The sequence below is a fragment of the Hyperoodon ampullatus genome (assembly GCF_949752795.1).
Source record: "Hyperoodon ampullatus genome assembly, chromosome: 1".
In the NCBI taxonomy this organism is placed as follows: domain Eukaryota; kingdom Metazoa; phylum Chordata; class Mammalia; order Artiodactyla; family Ziphiidae; genus Hyperoodon; species Hyperoodon ampullatus.
The window spans coordinates 202,279,291-202,298,166 of record NC_136914.1 but is presented as its reverse complement, the minus strand read 5'-3'; the positions used below and the strand labels follow the sequence as shown (position 1 = coordinate 202,298,166).

The window sequence follows — 18,876 nt, the reverse complement described above, 5'->3', positions numbered from 1 at the left end:
TGCTCTAGTAATACTGCATAATAGTTTTTAAAATTACTGTTAATTTATTTTGTGTGATGTTGAGCAGCTGATCATTTGCCTGTTTTTTTTTTTTTTTTTTTTTTTTTTTTGCATTACGTGGGCTTCTCACTGCTGTGGCCTCTCCCGTTGCGGAGCACAGGCTCTGGACGCGCAGGCCCAGCAGCCATGGCTCACGGGCCTAGCCGCTCCGCAGCATGTGGGATCTTCCCAGACCGGGGCACGAACCCGTGTCCCCTGCATTGGCAGGCGGACTCTCAACCACTGCGCCACCAGGGAAGCCCCATTTGCCTGTTTTTAAAATTTGAGTATTATAATATTTATGAGTTTTTGTATCGATATATTCTGGATGCAAGTCATTTGTCATATATATGTATTGCAAATATTTTCTCCTAGCCAGTTGCTTGTGTTTGCAAGTTATTAATGGTGTTTTCAAAGTCCAGACATTTTAATGAAGACCAACTTTAATTTAATACCATAAAGATGAATTTATTAACTTTTTAACACTTTTTGCTATTGTGTTTTATTTAGTAAATCTTTGCTCACTCCTAGTTGTGAAATTTTTCACCTGTATTTTCTTCCATAAGTTTTATAGTTCTGTCTTTTACATTTAGTTCTATGCTCCATGTCAAGTTAATTTTTTGTAAAATGTTTGGTAATGGTAAATGTTCATCCATTTCCCACCCACCCCCCCACCCCCTGCCCTGCAATATCCTGTTGTTCCATTGTCATTTGTTGAAAAGACTATTCTTTCCCCTATTGAAATACCTTGGCACATTTGTAAAAAATCAATTCACCATATATATGTGGGTCTATTTCTGAAGTATTAGTTCTGTTCCATTGGTCTAATATATGTCTAAATTTATGCCCTACACTGTCTTACTTTAGGTCTATAGTAAATCTTGAAATCAGGTAATATAAGTCCTCTGATTTTGCTCTTTTTAAAAGTTGTTTTGAATATTTGAGGTCTTTTGCATTTCTAGACAAAGTGTAAAATTAGCTTGTCCATTTCTACACAAAAAAAAGGCTGCTAAGATTTCTAAAATTTAATATTTATTATTTATTTTTGGCTGCGACGGGTCTTAGTTGCGGCATGCAGGATCTTTCATTTCAGCATGTGGGCTTCTTCGCTGCGGTGTGTGGGCTTCTCTCTAGTTGTGGCATGCGGGTTTTCTCTTCTCTAGTTGTGGCTCACAGGCTCCAGGGCGTGTGGGCTCTGTAGTTTGCAGCACGTGGGCTCTCTAGTTGAGGCTCGCGAGCTCAGTAGTTGTGGCGCGCGGGCTTAGTTGCCCCATGGCATGTGGGATCTTAGTTCCCTGACCAGGGATGGAACCTGCATCCCCTGCATTGGAAGGTGGATTCTTTACCATTGGACCATCAGGGAAGTCCCAAACCTGCTAAGATTTTGATTGGAATTGAATTAACGCTATAGATCCACTTGGGGGAGAATTGACACTTTAACAATATTATATTCAAATCCGTGATCATAATATACCTATTTATTTAGATATTTAAAATTTTCTCACCAATATTTTGTAGTTTTTAGCATACTGTTTTGCATCTGTTTTGTTCAATCTATCCATAAATATTTCATTTTTTATGTTATCTAAATGGTATTTTTTATTCTTTTCCATTATGGTTTATTACAGGATACTGAATATAGTTCCCTGTGCTATACAACAGGATCTTGTTGTTTATCCATTCTATATATAATAGTTTGCATCTGCTAATCCCAAACTCCCAATCCAACCGTCTGCCCCCAGCAACCACAAGTCTGTTCTCTATGTCTTTGAGTCTGTTTCTGTGTTGTAGATAAGTTCATTTGTGTCATATTTTAGATTCCATATATAAGTGATATCATATGGTATTTGTCTTTTTCTTTCTGATTTACTTCGCTTAGTATGATGATCTCTAGGTCCATCCATGTAGCTGCAAATGGCATTATTTCATTCTTTTTAATGGCTGGATAATATTCCATTATATATATGTACCACATCTTCTTTATCTACTCATCTGTCAGTGGACATTTAGGTTGTTTCCATGTGTTGACTACTGTAAATAGTGCTGCTGTGAACATTGTGATGCATGTATCTTTTCGAATTATAGTTTTGTCCAGCTATATGCCCAGGAGTGGAATTGCTGGATCATATGGTAACTCTATTTTTAGTTTTCTGAGGAACCTCCATATTGCTCTCCATGGTGTCTGCACCAGTTTACATTCCCACCAGTGTAAGAGGGTTCCCTTTTCTCCACACCCTGTCCAGCACTTGTTACTTGTAAACTTTTAATTTTTTCTTGAAGGAGCTTAGTTCGCAGACCAGGTATCGAACCCAGGCCCCTGGCAGTGAGAGCACCAAGTCCTAACCACTGGACTTGCAGGGAACTGCCTGTAAACTTTTTTTTTTTTTTTTTTTTTGCGTTATGCGGGCCTCTCACTGTTGTGGCCTCTCCCGTTGTGGAGCACAGGCTCCAGACGCGCAGGCTCAGCGGCCATGGCTCATGGGCCCACCCGCTCCGCGGCATGTGGGATCCTCCCGGACCGGGGCACGAACCCGTATCCCCTGCATCGGCAGGCGGACTCTCAACCACTGCGCCACCAGGGAAGCCCCACTGTAAACTTTTTAATGATGGCTGTTCTGATGGGTGTGAGGTGGTATCTCATTGTAGTTTTGATTTGCATTTCTCTAGTAATTAGCTATGTTGAGCATCTTTTCATGTGCCTATTGGCCATCTGTATGTCTTCCTTGGAGAAGTGTCTATTTAGGTCTTCTGTCCATTTTTTGATTGAGTTGTTTGTATTTTTGTTATTGAGTTGTATGAGCTGTTTGTATATGTTGGATATTAAGCCCTTGGTCACATTGCTTGCAGATATTTTCTCCCAGCCTGTAGGTTATCATTTTGTTTTGTTTATGGTTTCCTTTGCTGTGCACAAGCTTATAAGTTTGATTAGGTCCCATTTGTTTATTTTTGCTTTTATTTCTATTGCCTTGGGAGACTGACTTAAGAAAACATTGATATGATTTATGTCAGAGAATGTTTTGCCTGTGTTCTCTTCTAGGAATTTTATGGTGTCATGTCTTATATTTAAAACTTTGAGCCATTTTGAGTTTATCTTTGTGTATGGTGTGAGGGTGTGTTCTAAACTCATCGATTTAAATGTGGCTGTCCAGCTTTCCCAACACAACTTGCTGAAGAGACTGTCTTTTCTCAATTGTATATTCTTCCCTTCTTTGTCGAAGATTAATTGACCATATGTGTGTGGGTTTATTTCTGGGCTTTCTCTTCTGTTCCATTGATCCATATGTCTGTTTTTGTGCCAGTATTAGGCTGTTTTGATTACTGTAGCTTTGCAGTATTGTCTGAAGTCTGGGAGGGTTGTGCCTCCTGCTTTGTTCTTTTTTCTCAGGATTGCTTTGGCAATTCTGGGTCTTTTATGGTTCCATATAAATTTTAAGATTATTTGTTCTAGTTCTGTGAAAAATGTCATGGGTGATTTGATAGGGGTTGCATTAAATCTGTAGATTGCTTTGGGTAGTAAGGCCATTTTAAGAGTGTTAATTCTTCTAATCCTAGAGCATGGGATATCTTTCCTAAATGGTTTTTTAAGCCTTGACTTCCAATGTTTTTGCTAATATATAGAAATAGAATTATTATTATTATTTTTTCGGTACACGGGCCTCTCACTGTTGTGGCCTCTCCTGTTGCAGAGCACAGGTTCAGGACGCGCAGGCCCAGCGGCCATGGCCCACGGGCCCAGCCGCTCCGCAGCATGTGGGATCCTCCCGGACCGGGGCACGAACCCATGTCCCCTGCATCAGCAGGCGGACCCTCAACCACTGCACCACCAGGAAAGCCCTATTTGTAGGTTTTTTGATGATGGCCATTCTGACTGGTGTGAGGTGATACCTCATGGTAGTTTTGATTTGCGTTTCTCTAATGATTAATGATGTTGAGCACCCTTTCATGTGTTTGTTGGCAATCTGTATATCTTCTTTGGAGAAATGTCTGTTTAGGTCTTCTGCCCATTTTTGGATTGGGTTGTTTGTTTTTTTGATATTGAGCTGCATGTGCTGCTTATAAATTTTGGAGATTAATCCTTTGTCAGTTGCTTCATTTGCAAATATTTTCTCCCATTCTGAAGGTTGTCTTTTCATCTTGTTTATGGTTTCCTTTGCTGTGCAAAAGTTTTAAAGTTTCATTAGGTTCCATTTGTTTATTTTTGTTTTTATTTCCATTTCTCTAGGAGGTGGGTCAAAAAGGATATTGCTGTGATTTATGTCATAGAGTGTCTGCCTATATTTTCCTCTAAGAGTTTTATAGTGTCTGCCCTTAGATTTAGGTCTTTAATCCATTTTGAGTTTATTTGTGTGTATGGTGTTAGGGAGTGGTCTAATTTCATTCTTCTACATGTAGCTGTCCAGTTTTCTCAGCACCACTTATTGAAGAAGCTGTCTTTTCTCCATTGTATATCCTTGCCTCCTTTATCAAAAATAAGGTGACCATATGTGCGTGGGGTTATCTCTGGGTTTTCTATTCTGTTCCATTGATCTATATTTCTGTTTTTGTGCCAGTACCATACTGTCTTGATTACTGTAGCTTTGTAGTATAGTCTGAAGTCTGGGAGCCTGATTCCTCCAGCTCTGTTTTTCTTTCTTAAGATTACTTTGGCTCTTTGGGGTCTTTTGTGTTTCCATACAAATTTGGAAACTTTTTGTTCTAGTTCTGTGAAAAATCCCAGTGGTTGTTAGGGATTGCATTGAATCTGTAGATTGCTTTGGGTAGTATAGTCATTTTCACAATGTTGATTCTTCCAATCCAAGAACATGGTATATCTCTCCATCTATTTGTATCATCTTTAATTTCTTTCATCAGTGTCTTACAGTTTTCTGCATACAGGTCTTTTGTCTCCTTAGGTAGGTTTATTGCTAGGTATTTTATTCTTTTTGTTGCAGTGGTAAATGGGAGTGTTTCCTTAATTTCTCTTTCAGATTTTTCATCGTTAGTGTATAGGAATGCAAGATATTTCTGTGCATTAATTTTGTATCCTGCTACTTTACAAGTTCATTGATTAGCTCTAGTAGTTTTCTGGTAACATCTTTAGGGTTCTCTATGTATAGTATCATGTCATCTGCAAACAGTGACAGCTTTACTTTTTCTTTTCTGATTTGGATTTCTTTTATTTCTTTTTCTTCTCTGATTGCTGTGGCTAGAACTTCCAAAACTATGTTGAATAATAGTGGTGAGAGTGGACAACCTTGTCTTGTTCCTGATCTTAGTGGAAATGGTTTCTAACTGAGTATTTTTTATGATTCCATTTTATGTCCAATATTGACTTCTTAGCTATACCTCTTAATTTTTAAAATTTTTATTTATTTATTTATTTTTTCGGTACGCAGCCCTGTCACTGTTGTGGCCTCTCCCGTTGTGGAGCACAGGCTCCGGATGCGTAGGCTCAGTGGCCATGGCTCACGGGCCCAGCCGCTCCGTGGCATGTGGTATCTTCCCGGACCAGGGCACGAACCCATGTCCCCTGCGTCAGCAGGCAGATTCTCAACCACTGCGCCACCAGGGAAGCCCTATACCTCTTAATTTTATTATTTTAGTCATTGCTCTAGGTTTTACAATACGCATCTTTAACTTACCACAGTGTACCTTCAAAATATGTTACAGGACTTCATGTAATGTATAATAACCTTAAAATAGTGTGTTTCCATTTGTCTCCCTCTTGTTCTTTGTACTACTGTTGTCAGACATTTTTCTTCTAGGTTTCTTATGAATTTCACATTAGATTGTTATTTTTTGCTTTAAAGAGTCAATTATCTTTTTTGCTAGTTTTCAAATTTATGTAAAAATTTCTTACACTTATCTGTGTATTTACCATTTCCAGTATTTTTTATTCCTATTTATAGATCCAGATAATATAATTGTCCTTCTACCAGAAGATCTTCTTTAAGTATCTCTTCTAGTTGTAGGACTGTTGGCAACACATTCTCTCAGATTATTTGTTTGATAAGGTCTTTATTTCACCCTCATTTCACAAAGATTTTTTTGCTGGATATAGACTTCTGGGCTAACAATTTTTTTTCTTTTGGCACCATATCATTCCATTGTTTTCTGGCTTGTATAGTTATTGACAAGAATTGTGAATTTTTATCTTTGCTCCTCTGTACATAATGTGTTTATCCCCCTTCTCGTTGCTTTTAATATTCTGTCTTCAACATTGACTTTCAGCAGTTTTATTGTGATGTGCCTTATACCTTCCACTTTGTTCCTTATTATGTTCATGGTTGTCTTTAAACACTTGAACATAATTATAATAGCTTTTTAAATGTCCTTGCTAATTCCATCATCTCTTTCATTTCTGGGTCTATTTCTATTCATTGATGTTTCTCTTGGTTATGAGTTACATTTTCCTGCTTCTTGACGTGTCTGATTTTTTTTTTTTTTTTTTTTTTTTTTTTGGCTGCATTGGGTCTTCGTTGCTGTGCATGGGCTTTCTCTGGTTGCGGCAAGCGGGGGCTACTCTTCATTGTGGTGCGCGGGCTTCTCATTGCAGTGGCTTCTCTTGTTGTGGAGCACGGGCTCTAGACACGTGGGCTTCAGTAGTTGTGGCACACGGGGTCTAAAGCGCAGGTTCAGTAGTTGTGGCACACGGGCCTAGTTGCTCCGGAGCCTGTGGGATCTTCCCGGACCAGGGCTCAAACCCATGTCCCCTGCATTGGCTGGCAGATTCTTAACCACTGAGCCACCAGGGAAGCCCAGACGTGCCTGATAATTTTTTATTGGATACTGGGCATTGTGAATGTTATATAGTTAAGTGCTGGATTTTGTTATCTTTATTAAATAATGTTGGACTTTATTGAGGCAGGTAAGCAAATTATTTGTGGAGTGCCAGTGTTCTCTTGAAACTCCTTTTTTTCATGTGGTGATCTTTTTTTCCAGTGTTATTGAGATATAATTGACATACAGTACTGTTTAAATTTACCACAGTAACTTTAGTTAATATTAGTCATCTCCTATAGGTACAAAGGTGGTAGGGAATGGGGTGTTCCTTGAGATATAATTGACATATAGTACTGTTTAAATTTACCACAGTAACTTTAGTAACATTAGTCATCTCCTATAGGTACAAAGGTGGCGGGGAATGGGGTGTTCCTTGTGATGAAAACTCTTGGGATTTACTCTGTCAATAATTTCCAAATATACCATACAGCAGTGTCAACCATACCATACAGCATGTAGTACATTACATCCCCAGTACTAATTTATCTTATAATTGGAAGTTTGTACCTTTTGACCACCTTCATCCATGAAATTTCTTTTTATCTTTGTTAAGGTAGGTTTATAGTGGCCTTTAACTCTAGGCCTAGTTTAGTTCTATAATTAAGGTGTGACTGTTCTGATGCCTCTTTTGAATGCCATACATATTCAACAGGTACTTTTCATTCTGCTTGGTCAAAATTCATACACCTTGCAGTCCTGTGTGAGCTCTGGGAATTGTTCAGCTAACAGATCCTTAGTCATTTTTTTGTTCGAACTGGTTGAATTTTACCTTATACGTGCGATTCTTATTCAGCAGCAGATTCAGTGGGAACCCTACATAAATTTCTGAAGCTCTGTTCTCTGCCTAACTCTTTTCTTTCTGGTAACCTGCCTCACAAGTGCCAGCCACCTTTGCCTCTCCAAACTCTAGTGTGTCTCCTTAGCCCAGCAAGATTTTCATGCTCACCTTATATTTTCTTTCTCTCAGGATTCCTGTCCTGAACTGCCTTTTATACAATGTATGAAAAGAGGTATTTCTTCCCTAGTTTTCGGTTACTCCATCATGAGTGGAATTGGAAGTCCTGAACTACTTTAAAATATTACAGTATACCCTGAGTTACCCAACTAAATTTTTTAAAATTCATACACTTTTCAGAGAAACTTCCCTTGAATTAACTATTAATATGCATTGTCCATTTTACTTCATTCTCTTTCTTCTTTCCTTCCTCTTTTTTCAGGTACTGGAGGAGAGGGTTTTTTTTAATAAATTTATTTACTTTTGGCTGTGTTGGGTCTTTGTTGCTGTGCACGGGCTTTCTCTATTTGTGGCGAGCCAGGGCTACTCTTCGTTGCAGTGTGCGGGCTTCTCTTTACGGTGGCTTCTCTTTGTTGTGGAGCATGGGCTCTAGGGGCGCAGGCTCAGTAGTTGTGGCTTGCCGGCTCTAGAGTGCAGGCTCAGTAGTTGTGCTGCACAGGCTTAGCTGCTCCGTGGCATGTGGCATCTTCCCAGACCAGGGCTCCAACCCATGTCCCCTTCATTGGCAGGTGGATTTTTAACTGCTGCGCCACCAGGGAAGTCCTAGAGTAGAGTCCTGAGTGGATTTTGGAAACAGTATGTTATAGTGAGCATTTTAATATATTTTTAAAGATAATCCACTAAAACATCTCTCTTCCCTTTCCCCATTTTTTCCTTCTATTCTTGGGCCAGAGTCCCAGCCTTACATTGATCATTTACAAAGATTCAACCCTCAACTCTCTTAAAAGAGCAAGAATTGAAACTGAAGCTCTTGGATGGCTGATATTTTGTCCTGATAGTTAACTGTCTTCTTGGTCATCATGACTCTTTTAGGCTATGTCCACCTGGAGAGAATTTTGCAATCTGAATTAGCTGAGTAGGATTAGGTGGTAGGCAAAAGAGAAGAGACTTTGGATTCCTTAATTTTCCCTGTCTTAAAAGATGTGATACTGTTTCAACCAGGCTGCCCATTCACTGGTCAGTTATGCAGCTGACTGCAAACCACACTTAGTTCTACTGGCCCAACTGTTTATGTGCTTATATATGTGGGTATGCCCTTACATGGTGGTTTATCTTGATTCCCCATTTGCTTGTTAGCTCCTTAAAGGCAGGACTTGGGCTTTAGAAGCCTATAAGAGTGCTGAGAACAGTGCACTGGCTGGGTGTACTGTCTAATTCTAATCTTATCATGAGATTTTCCCCCCACCACCGGGCCGTGCGCAGCTTGCGGGATCTCAGTTCCCTGACCAGGGACTGAACCCAGGCCACAGCAATGAAAGCCGAATCCTAACCACTAGACCACCAGGGAACTCCCCTATTGTGCAACCTTGATGAGAGATTCCTTTCCTTTTTGGTTGGGCCTGAGTGTTACTAAATTAGTCCACAAGCATGTTGAATGTTTACTGTTCCTTAGGACTGTGTTAGGCTTTGTGGAAAATCTGTAATGTAAAACTGGGTGCCTTCCTTCAGGGTGCTGAGAATCTAGCTATGATGCAATTTCAGTGAGGAAATCAGTAGTAATAGCATGTTTGTTTCTTCAGAAGAGAGCCTGCCACTCAGCCTGCCTGTACCTGCTAAAGCACAAACCCTAAAGCAGGGTGTTCTTTCCTCCACCAGAAATCCCTCATTGGGAAGCCTGTAGAAGACAGATCTCTTCCAGAAAGTGGGAGAAGGGAAAGGTTGCTCATTTATGGCAGGGGTTGGAATTTCAGGTCCTAAAAAGCAGTTATTCATGGAGTCATTTTAAAATGAAAGAATAATAATAATAACAGGGCTTCCCTGATGGCGCAGTGGTTAAGAATCCGCCTGCCAATGCAGGGGACACGGGTTTGAGCCCTGGTCCGGGAAGATCACACATGCTGCGAAGCAACTAAGCCCATGCGCCACAACTACTGAGCCTGTGCTCTAGAGCCCACGAGCCACAACTCCTGAGCCTGTGTGCCACAACTACTGAAGCTCACGTGCCTAGAGCCCGTGCTCCACAACAAGAGAAGCCACTGCAATGAAAAGCCCGTGCATCACGACAAAGAGTAACCCCCGCTCGCCACAACTAGAGAAAGCCTGCATGCAGCAACAAAGACCCAACACAGCCAAAAATAAACAGAAAATAAATTAATTAAAAAATAAAATAAACTTATGAAATGATTCTCAACCCAGTGTAAAATTAAAATAATAATAATAATAACAGCTATGGTTATTATGTACTGCTTGTGTGTCAAGCAGCATACTTGGCGCTTTATATATATTACCTTATTTAATCTTCTATATGATGAACGTTATTATTATCCCCATTTTACAGATGAGGAAACGGGCTCACCCAGCTCCACCCTGCTGCTAGTATGTGGTAGAGCTAGGGTGAGTCCAGGCAGGCTGGCTCTAGAGCCATTCTCTTAACTACGTTATTTTGAAAATTAATAGCTGTTGGTTGAGATTCTTTTTCAGGGCCTAGGCACTACTAGACCCAGACTGTGACCCACCAATGTCTTTAATTGGAGAACATCTTTGCATTGCTTTTTTTTTTTTTTTTTTTTGGCTGCATTGGGTCTTCATTGCTGCACGTGGGCTTTCTCTAGTTGTGGTGAGCGGGGGCTACTCTTTGCTGCAGTGCACAGGCTTCTCATTGCGGTGGCTTCTCTTGTTGAGGAACACAGGTTCTAGGGTGCATGGGCTTCAGTAGTTGTGGCACACAGGCTCAGTAGTTGTGGCTTTTGGGCTCTAGAGCACAGGTTCAGTAGTTGTGGCACACGGGCTTAGTTGCTCTGCGGCATGTGGGATCTTCCCGGATCAGGTTATCGACCCCGTGTCCCCTGCATTGGCAGGTAGTTTCTTAACCACTGCCACCAGGGAAGTCCCTGCAGTGCTTCTTGTTTAGCTTTAACTAATCCTGAATTTGGAAGAATAAATATGGATTATGGAGGAAGAAGAATTGGCTTTTTGCTTCTCTATCATCAGAATTCCTCTTACAAGCTGTCCAGCACGTGACTGCCACTTAATTGTGAGAATGCCACTGAAGGGCTGTCCTTAGACTGGTGGGATTCCAAGGTTAGGGAGAGACCTTTATTGCTTCTGGGAGAAAAGAAACACATTGAACACAGTAAACACATAACCAGTTCTGGGGAGGAGCTGCTTTGGGAAAGTAGAGGAAGAGTGAGAGGCCAGATGAGGTCCTTTCAGAGAAAATGAAATATTCTAGGAAGCCCACAAGCCCAACAACTGGTGAAAGAAGGTGGGCTGTGCTAGGGTGTAGACTGTTACCTGATTGATTAGGGAGGGATGTCCGCCTAAGAAGGGCCTTTGAAGTTGCCAGGAAGTCAGAAATTGAGGCGGCAAATTATGGTAAAGCCTGAGGCCTTTAGGTACAAGGGTTCTGGGATATTACCCTCTGCCTAACTACTACCCTTGCCATGTCCCAGGCCAGTGTTGAGTGTGAGGGAGGCCCAAATGGGACATAGTCCTAAAGTCTTAAGCTACAGAAAGGAAGATCCCAGACAAGGAATGTATCCCTAGTGCTCTGAAGTTCCGAATGGGCTGGGGCCCAGACCTGAGCTTAGAATGTTTTCTTCTCTTGGAAATTTAAGAGAAGTGATATGGGCAGGAAATGGCAGGGGCTGGGTGAACACAAGAAAGGGCCAGGGAAGAACGCGACTCTGGGCAATGTCTGGACAAGGGGAGAGCTGAGATCATGTACAAAGTCCATCCAGGCCTCTGGTTTCCTTCCAAGGAGCTGATAGCTCAGGGGCCTTCTCTGCTGTCACCTCCCTGCAAGAAACTGAACTAAGCTCTTCCAGGAAAAGCCAACTTTATTGGGAAAGAAAAAATCCCTGTTCTGAGCAATATCTTATACCTTCCCCTCTGCCCTGGCAAGAAGAGAGAAAGCCCAGGTGATCAGGGTGGCCTTGCCTGAGGCTCTCCTTGCATCTCTTGATGTGCTGTTTCTTCTTCTCAGGAGTTAGCTTTAGCATGGTATTTGTCTTTTGGCACCTGATACCCCTTAGGAAAGGCTGAGCCCAGGTTGCTGGGTCACAGCCATTGCTGAAGCTGCCCAGAGTTCAGGGATTGGAAAAGCATGTATTATTTTATTCTGCCTGATTCCTGGGAGCTGGTTCCATCTTGCCTTTTTCTGGAATTTTGCCTTTTTCTGGGCTTGAGCCATTTACTTCTGAGCCAAGACCTTGGCCGTAGATATTTCAGCCACTAGCACAGACCACGTGCATGAGGGGGCCAGATTACTTCGTGGGTGACTGGCGTTGCTGGGTACTGGTCATCTTGCCGACAGAGCTGACAAATGGAATTAGAAGCAAAGGAGCCAGCCTATACTAGAGTCTGTAAGACATAGTTTAGCAAAGTGACCTTGAGGAGCGGGGTGTCTGGAGGGAAAGAGCCTGAATCTGGACCAGACCTTTGACCTAGCTGTCCCTCCCAAACTCAGGAACACAAGCCTGTGTTCTCCATCCCTACTTTCTCCTCAGGAATTCTTGGCAGGCAGAAGTGTTTGCCACTAGGTGAAGTCTGCCCTGGCACAAGACTGAACTGGTGAAGGGAACAGCCCAGAGGCACCTTTGTACCCCTCAGGAATCCATTCTCAGTCCCTCTGCTCAGTCCTGACTCCAGCTTATTCCCTTCACCCCTACGTTCTGTTGGAGCTAAGCCTCCCTCATCACACTCCTTCCTCCCAAGACTCCCAACTGAGCTGGGAGCTCTCCATGACATCATACACTTCCCTCCCAGGTCAGATCAAATTGAAAAATAGCTATCACACAGATTGCCACAGTGAAAATTTATTCACTCTCCTGGTCTCTCCTCTCTACCCAGCTCACTTCTTCTAACTTAATGTAGAAGATCTACATCTTCTGATGTAACTAATCATTGTATAACCCAAATATAATTATCTTCAAGCTGGCAAGATAGTACTACACTCTCTAAATACTAGTCTGGTCTTGCTAATAATAGACGTGATATATACAAAATAGTTTTCATTACAGTGGGCAGCAGGGGGCTGGGCTAGTTCACCTCTAAATATTCGTGATGTAACTGATTGTCCTTGTCTTTGATTTATGGTCTGATAAGCCGAAGTCATATCAGGACTGGCTTTGGTAGTCCTTTCCTTCTGGAACCACAGAGATCCAAGGTTCCTGGAGTTAGTGGAGGTCTGAATCCACCCCCATAGAAAGCAGAGGCATAGTAGGGGAGGGAGCCCTCATCAAAACAAAAGAGGATGAGATAAGCTCTAGCTTAGTTTAGAAAGTGTCTCCTACACTCCAAGGCTAGGATGCCTGAAAAGTTCCATCCAGGCAATGGATAAGAAGACTGAGTTGGCATTGGGAGATGAAAACAAGTGGCAGATGGTGCTGAGGAACATCCCAGGACTGAAGAAATGTGGTTCCCAGAAAAGGAAAAGGAAGGAGACATTGGCAAAGTCTTACTGAGCAACTGACAGCCTGGCCAGAGAAGGCTGCAGGATATGGCTGAGAATGCATCTTTGGTATCAGGGATACTGAGGGGCTCCGACACTCACTGTTCTGTCACCTCTTCTCATGCTTCTTTACCATACCCGCAGTAAACAGCCCTGATGATCAGGCTGGACTAGTCAGGAAAGGCAGGAGATGGAAGAGATTAGAAAGTGGTCCTACCTACCATACAGCATAGGGAACTATATACTCAATGTCTTGTAATATCCTATAATGAAAGAGAATGTAAAGAAAAGAATATGTATGTATGTGTGTATATATATATTTTGGCCACGCCACACAGCTTGTGGGATCTTAATTCCCCAAGCAGGGCTTGAACCCATGCCCTCGGCAGTGAAAGCGTGGAGTTCTAAACACTGGACCGCCAGGGAATTCCGTATATATTTTTATATATATGTATAACTGAATCACTTTGCTGTACACCTGAAACACACACCATTGTAAATCAACTATATTTCAATAAAAAAAAAAAACAAAAAAAAACCATGGCCCCAGAAACCTGAGGAATCACTCCCCATGGCCAGGCTTTTTTCAGGGTAATAAGTAGTGAGCAAGGTCTCTTGGGGGTGTTGTCTCAGACTAAATCCAACGCAGTAGGGCAGCAGGAGGGGCGTGGGGGCCAAATGACCCAGGGTTCGTGTGGACTAAGCCCCACCTGGCCCTTGACTTCCCCAGGTGCTAGAGGTAGTGCGAGCCAATTATGACACGCTCACACTGAAGCTGCAAGATGGCCTGGACCAGTATGAGCGCTACTCCGAGCAGCACAAGGAAGCCGCCTTCTTCAAAGAGCTGGTGAGTGTGCCCCGCCTCCATCTCTGCCTGTGTCTCTTAAGGGCCCTTTCCCAGCCACTGGGTTCTACTGTGCAGGTGGGCAAAGGCTGATGAAATAAGATTGGAGGGGCCTGCTTGGATTGGGTTTGCAACTTATCTCCCAAAGCAGTCCAGGAAGGACCAGGCAGTGAGAGATGAAGATACTCCCCAGAGTGCTGGTGCCAGGCTGGGAAGGGTGAGAAGCCTGAGGCAGCAGTGCCCACCTCTCCTCTGCAGCCATGGTGACAGCCCTTGCACAGCTCCAGCTGGGCCTGGAGTTTGACGTGTGTTCCCAGTGGCAGCTCTGGCTCATTACTCCTTATCCTGTCCTCAGAGTAACTAATGAGAGTAATTGATTCTTCTCCTCCTTATGTAATCACTTCTTCCTAAGTTCCTAACTGGGTCCTGGTCTGAGTGCCCTTCCAGTCTAGTTCTCCAGTCTTCACTCCCTGCCCCCATTCCCACTTTCCAGTCACTCAGCTTCCTGCAGCCCCTCCCTGGGCCGCCTGCAGCCAGTGAACATCTGCTCTGCCTCCTACTCCATCTCCCAGTCAGCATTTCCACAGAACTGGACTTACCCTGTTGGTGGTCCCTGTCCTGTCCTGTGCTCAGAGGATGCTCTCAGGAAAAGCCCAGCCTCCCTGTATTCCTGCCACTCCACCTGCCTGGTTGTGCATGATCATCCTGGCTGGGGGCTGAGACCAGGGCACACAGGCCTGTGTACCGACTTCCCATGTCCTCAGACCTCCCACTGCTGGGGCAGAACTTGCATCGGCCCAGCTTTTATTTACCCATGCCCAGTCCATGATGAAGGTGCTAGATTTTAGGTCACCTGTCTTGTGCTAAACCCAGCCCAACTCTGACCCTGACATGGCATTCCTGGGATTATTGGGTTTCCCCAAGATGAGGCAGATATACTCTGGGCTGAGTTAGTTGGGAACAGGGAAGCCACTAGTGTAATAAGAAGATAGCAGAGTACAGTATTTTTATGGGGTGGTCAGCAAGTTATTGGGAGATGAAGAGGATTGTGGAGGAGAGAGTTCAAGCAGCTCTTGAGGCTTTTGGGCACTAGCCTGTGCCTTACTCATTTCTCCTCGTATCTGTACCTCTGGCACAGGGAAGCAAAGAGGGTCTGGTTAGGTTTGGAGCTAATGAGCTTGAGCTGCCTGCTGTTTGCCATGCTGCCCTTTCCTCTGCTTCCTGCCTGATGACTTCATTAAGTTTCCCATAGCAAAGCAGAAATTGAAGAAAAGCTCCCTGGGCTTTGGGGCCTAAGACAGATACACATTCTTTTTCTCCTTCCTCCCCTGCTTTGTCTCTCATTCGATGTTCACTTCTATTTCCCATGAATGAATTTCCTTCCAGAGTCTGCTGGATTCCTCTTACAACCCACTCAGAGCAGGGAGTTTGGCCTTCTGACCCCTTTCCCACAGGTCTTTTCTCCTGCTGACACAGGCAGGACTTCTGCAAGGTTCTTGGTCTGTGGGTAGAAAGCATAAGCAGTGGGGACATAGCAAGGATACAGCTAGACTTTCCTCTCAAGTGGGGAGGCATCTTTGTGCAATGGAGAGTGCTGGACTAGGAGTTGAGAAACCTGGGTCCTACTTTCCCAGCTGGGACTCACTGGCTGTATGACCTGATCCTGGCTATTGGCCTCCTTGGATCATACTCCTGCCATCCAGTGACAGACAAGGGCTGCATGTCTAAATGTTCTTTCCAACCCAGAAAAGTAGATAAATACAAAAGGAGATTGAGGAGACTCGAAACACATCCAAAGAGAGGTAGCTCCAGAGCATGAGTCCTCTGGCCTCAGTTTCTCCTCCTCCATTAGACCACTGACCAGATCAGGCCCCCTTCTGCCTGGCTGAGGCAAGGACAAAGGCCTGACCTCAGCCCTCCTTCCCTGTCTGTGCTTGTTTCTACCTCATCAGGTGCTCAGATGCTCTTCTCACATCCACTAGGATTCCTGTCTCTCAACTTCTGTTTTCTTCTGACTATCACGGAATTGTTTGCTCATTTACCTGCAGGGATGATAGATGTTAAGGGTTCATTTCCTAAGAGAGAAACTTCTAGCACTGCATCTTGGCCTTGTGCTTCAGGCACTGCCCTCTGCTGTTTGTAACGGACTCTCTCCTGTTTTCTCTCTGCCTGTGCCCCCCCACCTTCCCTCACCTTTTCCCAGGTTCGATCCATTAGCACCAACGTCCGGAGGAACCTGGCCTTCCACACACTCAGCCAGGAAGTCCTGCTCAAGGAATTCTCCACTATCTCCTGAGGCTGCCATGCATACCTGGGCAGCCACTGACTGCCCTTACCCATGAGGCTTCCTGGGCTGGAGGCGGGGGCGAGGGGAGAGGGCCTGTTCCCAAAGCTGGAGAAAAACACAGACACCGAGGTGTCTCGGTGAAGGCCGCACTTCAGTGGAGCTCGGACAGCAGGGGCCAGGATGGGCAAGCCAAGGATAATCTTATTTGGGGAGAGGATGGGTGGGCACAGGGAGACACCTTCAGAAATGTGGGGACTTCCAGGGTGGGCTCTCTGAACAACCCCTCATATTTCCAATTGAGATTACAAGTTGTGGCTACTGACTAATTTTCAGGAGCTGTTCGGTAAGCCTTAGGGTGATGCCAACACCTGGGGGGGGTCAGTGGTTCTCCTAGGCTTCTGAAAACAGACTAACTCTCAGATGTAGGGGGAGCCAGTTCTGCTTCCTTTGTGCCCAGAAATCTGTGTCCCCTGCCCCCACCGGCACTTGACCCTTAGCTCAGGCTTAGGGTGGGGTAGGAATGGGATACGTTTTTTCTATTTTCTGAATCCAGAGCTGACTCCTCTGCTGTCTGACCACCACTTTGTGGATTTGATTCTTGGCAACAGGAGTACCTGTTTGCGTTGCCCTGCCTTCCAGCCCATTGACTCGTAAGCACTACAGGGTCACCACCTTAGCTTTTTATTTTCAATCTGGTTTAAATTGTCTTTAGGGTGTGTGTGTGAAATAAACATGGACAGGTTTTCTGGAGCCCTCAGGTGCCTACTTTGCTGGTTCCCTTTCCAGCAGTTTCCCCACCTCCTTCGCTGCCCCCTCCTCTGGGAGCCTTTCTTGTGTCTGCTGAGCTCCCCTCCACGTGTTCCACCCCCTCACCCGGCTGTTGTGTACATCCAGCCTGCGTGAGAATTTCCTCTGGGGAGGAATCTGTTCCTGCTGTGGTCTGGGGCCTGGAAGGGAGAGAACTTGCTGGGGCCAGGCTCTGAAACAGGCCAGGTGAGCATCATGGAGAGGCCGACCTTTGGGAAGTTGGCCTATGGTCCCTTCTCTGGACAGCCTCCTTGGGACTACTACTGTAGGCTTTCTTGCCCCACAGCTGCCTTTGAAGTAGCTGCTGCTCTGAGATCCTCCCTTTCTAAAGCACTTTCTAAAGCCCTCAGGATGGTAGGGGGCAAGCAGCACAGGAAGAATCTGGGAGTAAGTACCAGAATCCAGCCGTGAGAGCAGGTCTGGGACCTCCCCGGCTGCTATTCCACTTGGCTTCAAATCTTTTTGGGGTACTCGCTCTCCCTGGGAACCAGAGTTCCGACTCCAACATTGAGCAAATTCCAGAGAATCCACCATCGTGCTGCCATGTATAGTTGTAGATTCTTAAGGTATCAAGGGCAGGGTCATCTCTGATCACTAGATGGATAGTCCAGCCTGGGGCATTTAGTGTTTTCCACAGTGATAAACCCCAGAGGAGCAGGAGCTGGAAGCGGGTGGCAAGTTGAAGTTATTAAAAATTGATTTGTGTGGGACAGTCTTTTTAGTGTCTTTTCTATTTCCCCTTAATCTCTGTTACCCAGAACCCCTTTCTCAATGACAGAGTTAAGGTAATCTCCCAGGTGCTGGTCTCATCTGGTTAGGGAACCCCTTATACGCTCTGTTTCTCAGTCTCCTGGTCCTAGTGGAAGCCGTCCAGTTCAGAAGTTGTAGCCTCCCTTGCCTTTTGGTTGGAAGGAAGGAAGAAGAAAATCCCTTTACCTCAAAATGTGGTGTTAAGGAGGCCAGCCAGCCTATTTGGGCTGCTTCTAGATTCCTGCCAGCCTTTCATATGAAGTGAATAAGGGCAGGTCCAGGGCATGAGGCAATAAGCAAAGCACTCCTTGCCCTCCATTTTAAAATCCCATCTCTTGGCCCATTTACATACACCTATTCTAAGAACTCCAAATAGGAATCCCATCCTTTCTTAGAATTTAACCCCAAAAGGAGCCTTCTATGCCCTGTCCATGCCCCAATGTCTATACCAGGTCTGTGGAGGACCCTCCAGAGTCAGGGAAAAGCCAGGAGTAGGACATTACTCCCAAACATAATCCTTCCTTCGGCTGCTTGTCCACTTCTCATGCTTGAACTCTCACCACAATTCCTGCTGGGTTAATTGAATCAAGTGCTTGTAAATTAATCCAGCTGAAGAGACTAAATGTGCTGGGGTCAATTTAGCTGAAGCTTTCCGTCTCAGCAGGTCACTCCTCCAGAGGAGTCATTGGGCAGGCAGGATTACCTGGGACACTGCCACCATACCATCAAAACACATCAGACATTGCCCCCGCCCCTAATCCTCATGGTGGTTGGGGGGCTTATGGGCCAGGAGCCCAGGAAGGATCGTGGGGGAGATCAGACTAGTAGGCTCAGTTGTTCAGTAGCCATTTCTGGGAGCTGGAGGTAGCCGAGCTTTGTGCTAGCCGCTAGCTTCAGAAAAAAGAGCTAGTCTAAGGGAAGGGGGCCTCATAACAAGGGCACTTCTCTCCCACTCTTGCCTGCATCCCCAAACCCCTCAA

General features: G+C 44.4%; 1 protein-coding gene across 1 annotated transcript in view; it reads left to right on the top strand.

Annotated features, from left to right (window-relative positions):
* Nucleotides 1–16,348, top strand: part of ARMH3 (armadillo like helical domain containing 3) — a gene marked incomplete at its 3' end in the record, with an annotated part of 562,435 nt that extends 546,087 nt beyond the window's left edge. The window contains exons 26-27 of the mRNA XM_079715021.1: nt 13,939–14,055; nt 16,256–16,348. Coding sequence (XP_079571147.1) covers nt 13,939–14,055; nt 16,256–16,348 — 210 coding nt within the window. The remainder of the gene's footprint in view (nt 1–13,938; nt 14,056–16,255) is intronic.
* Nucleotides 16,349–18,876: the final 2,528 nt, after the last annotated feature.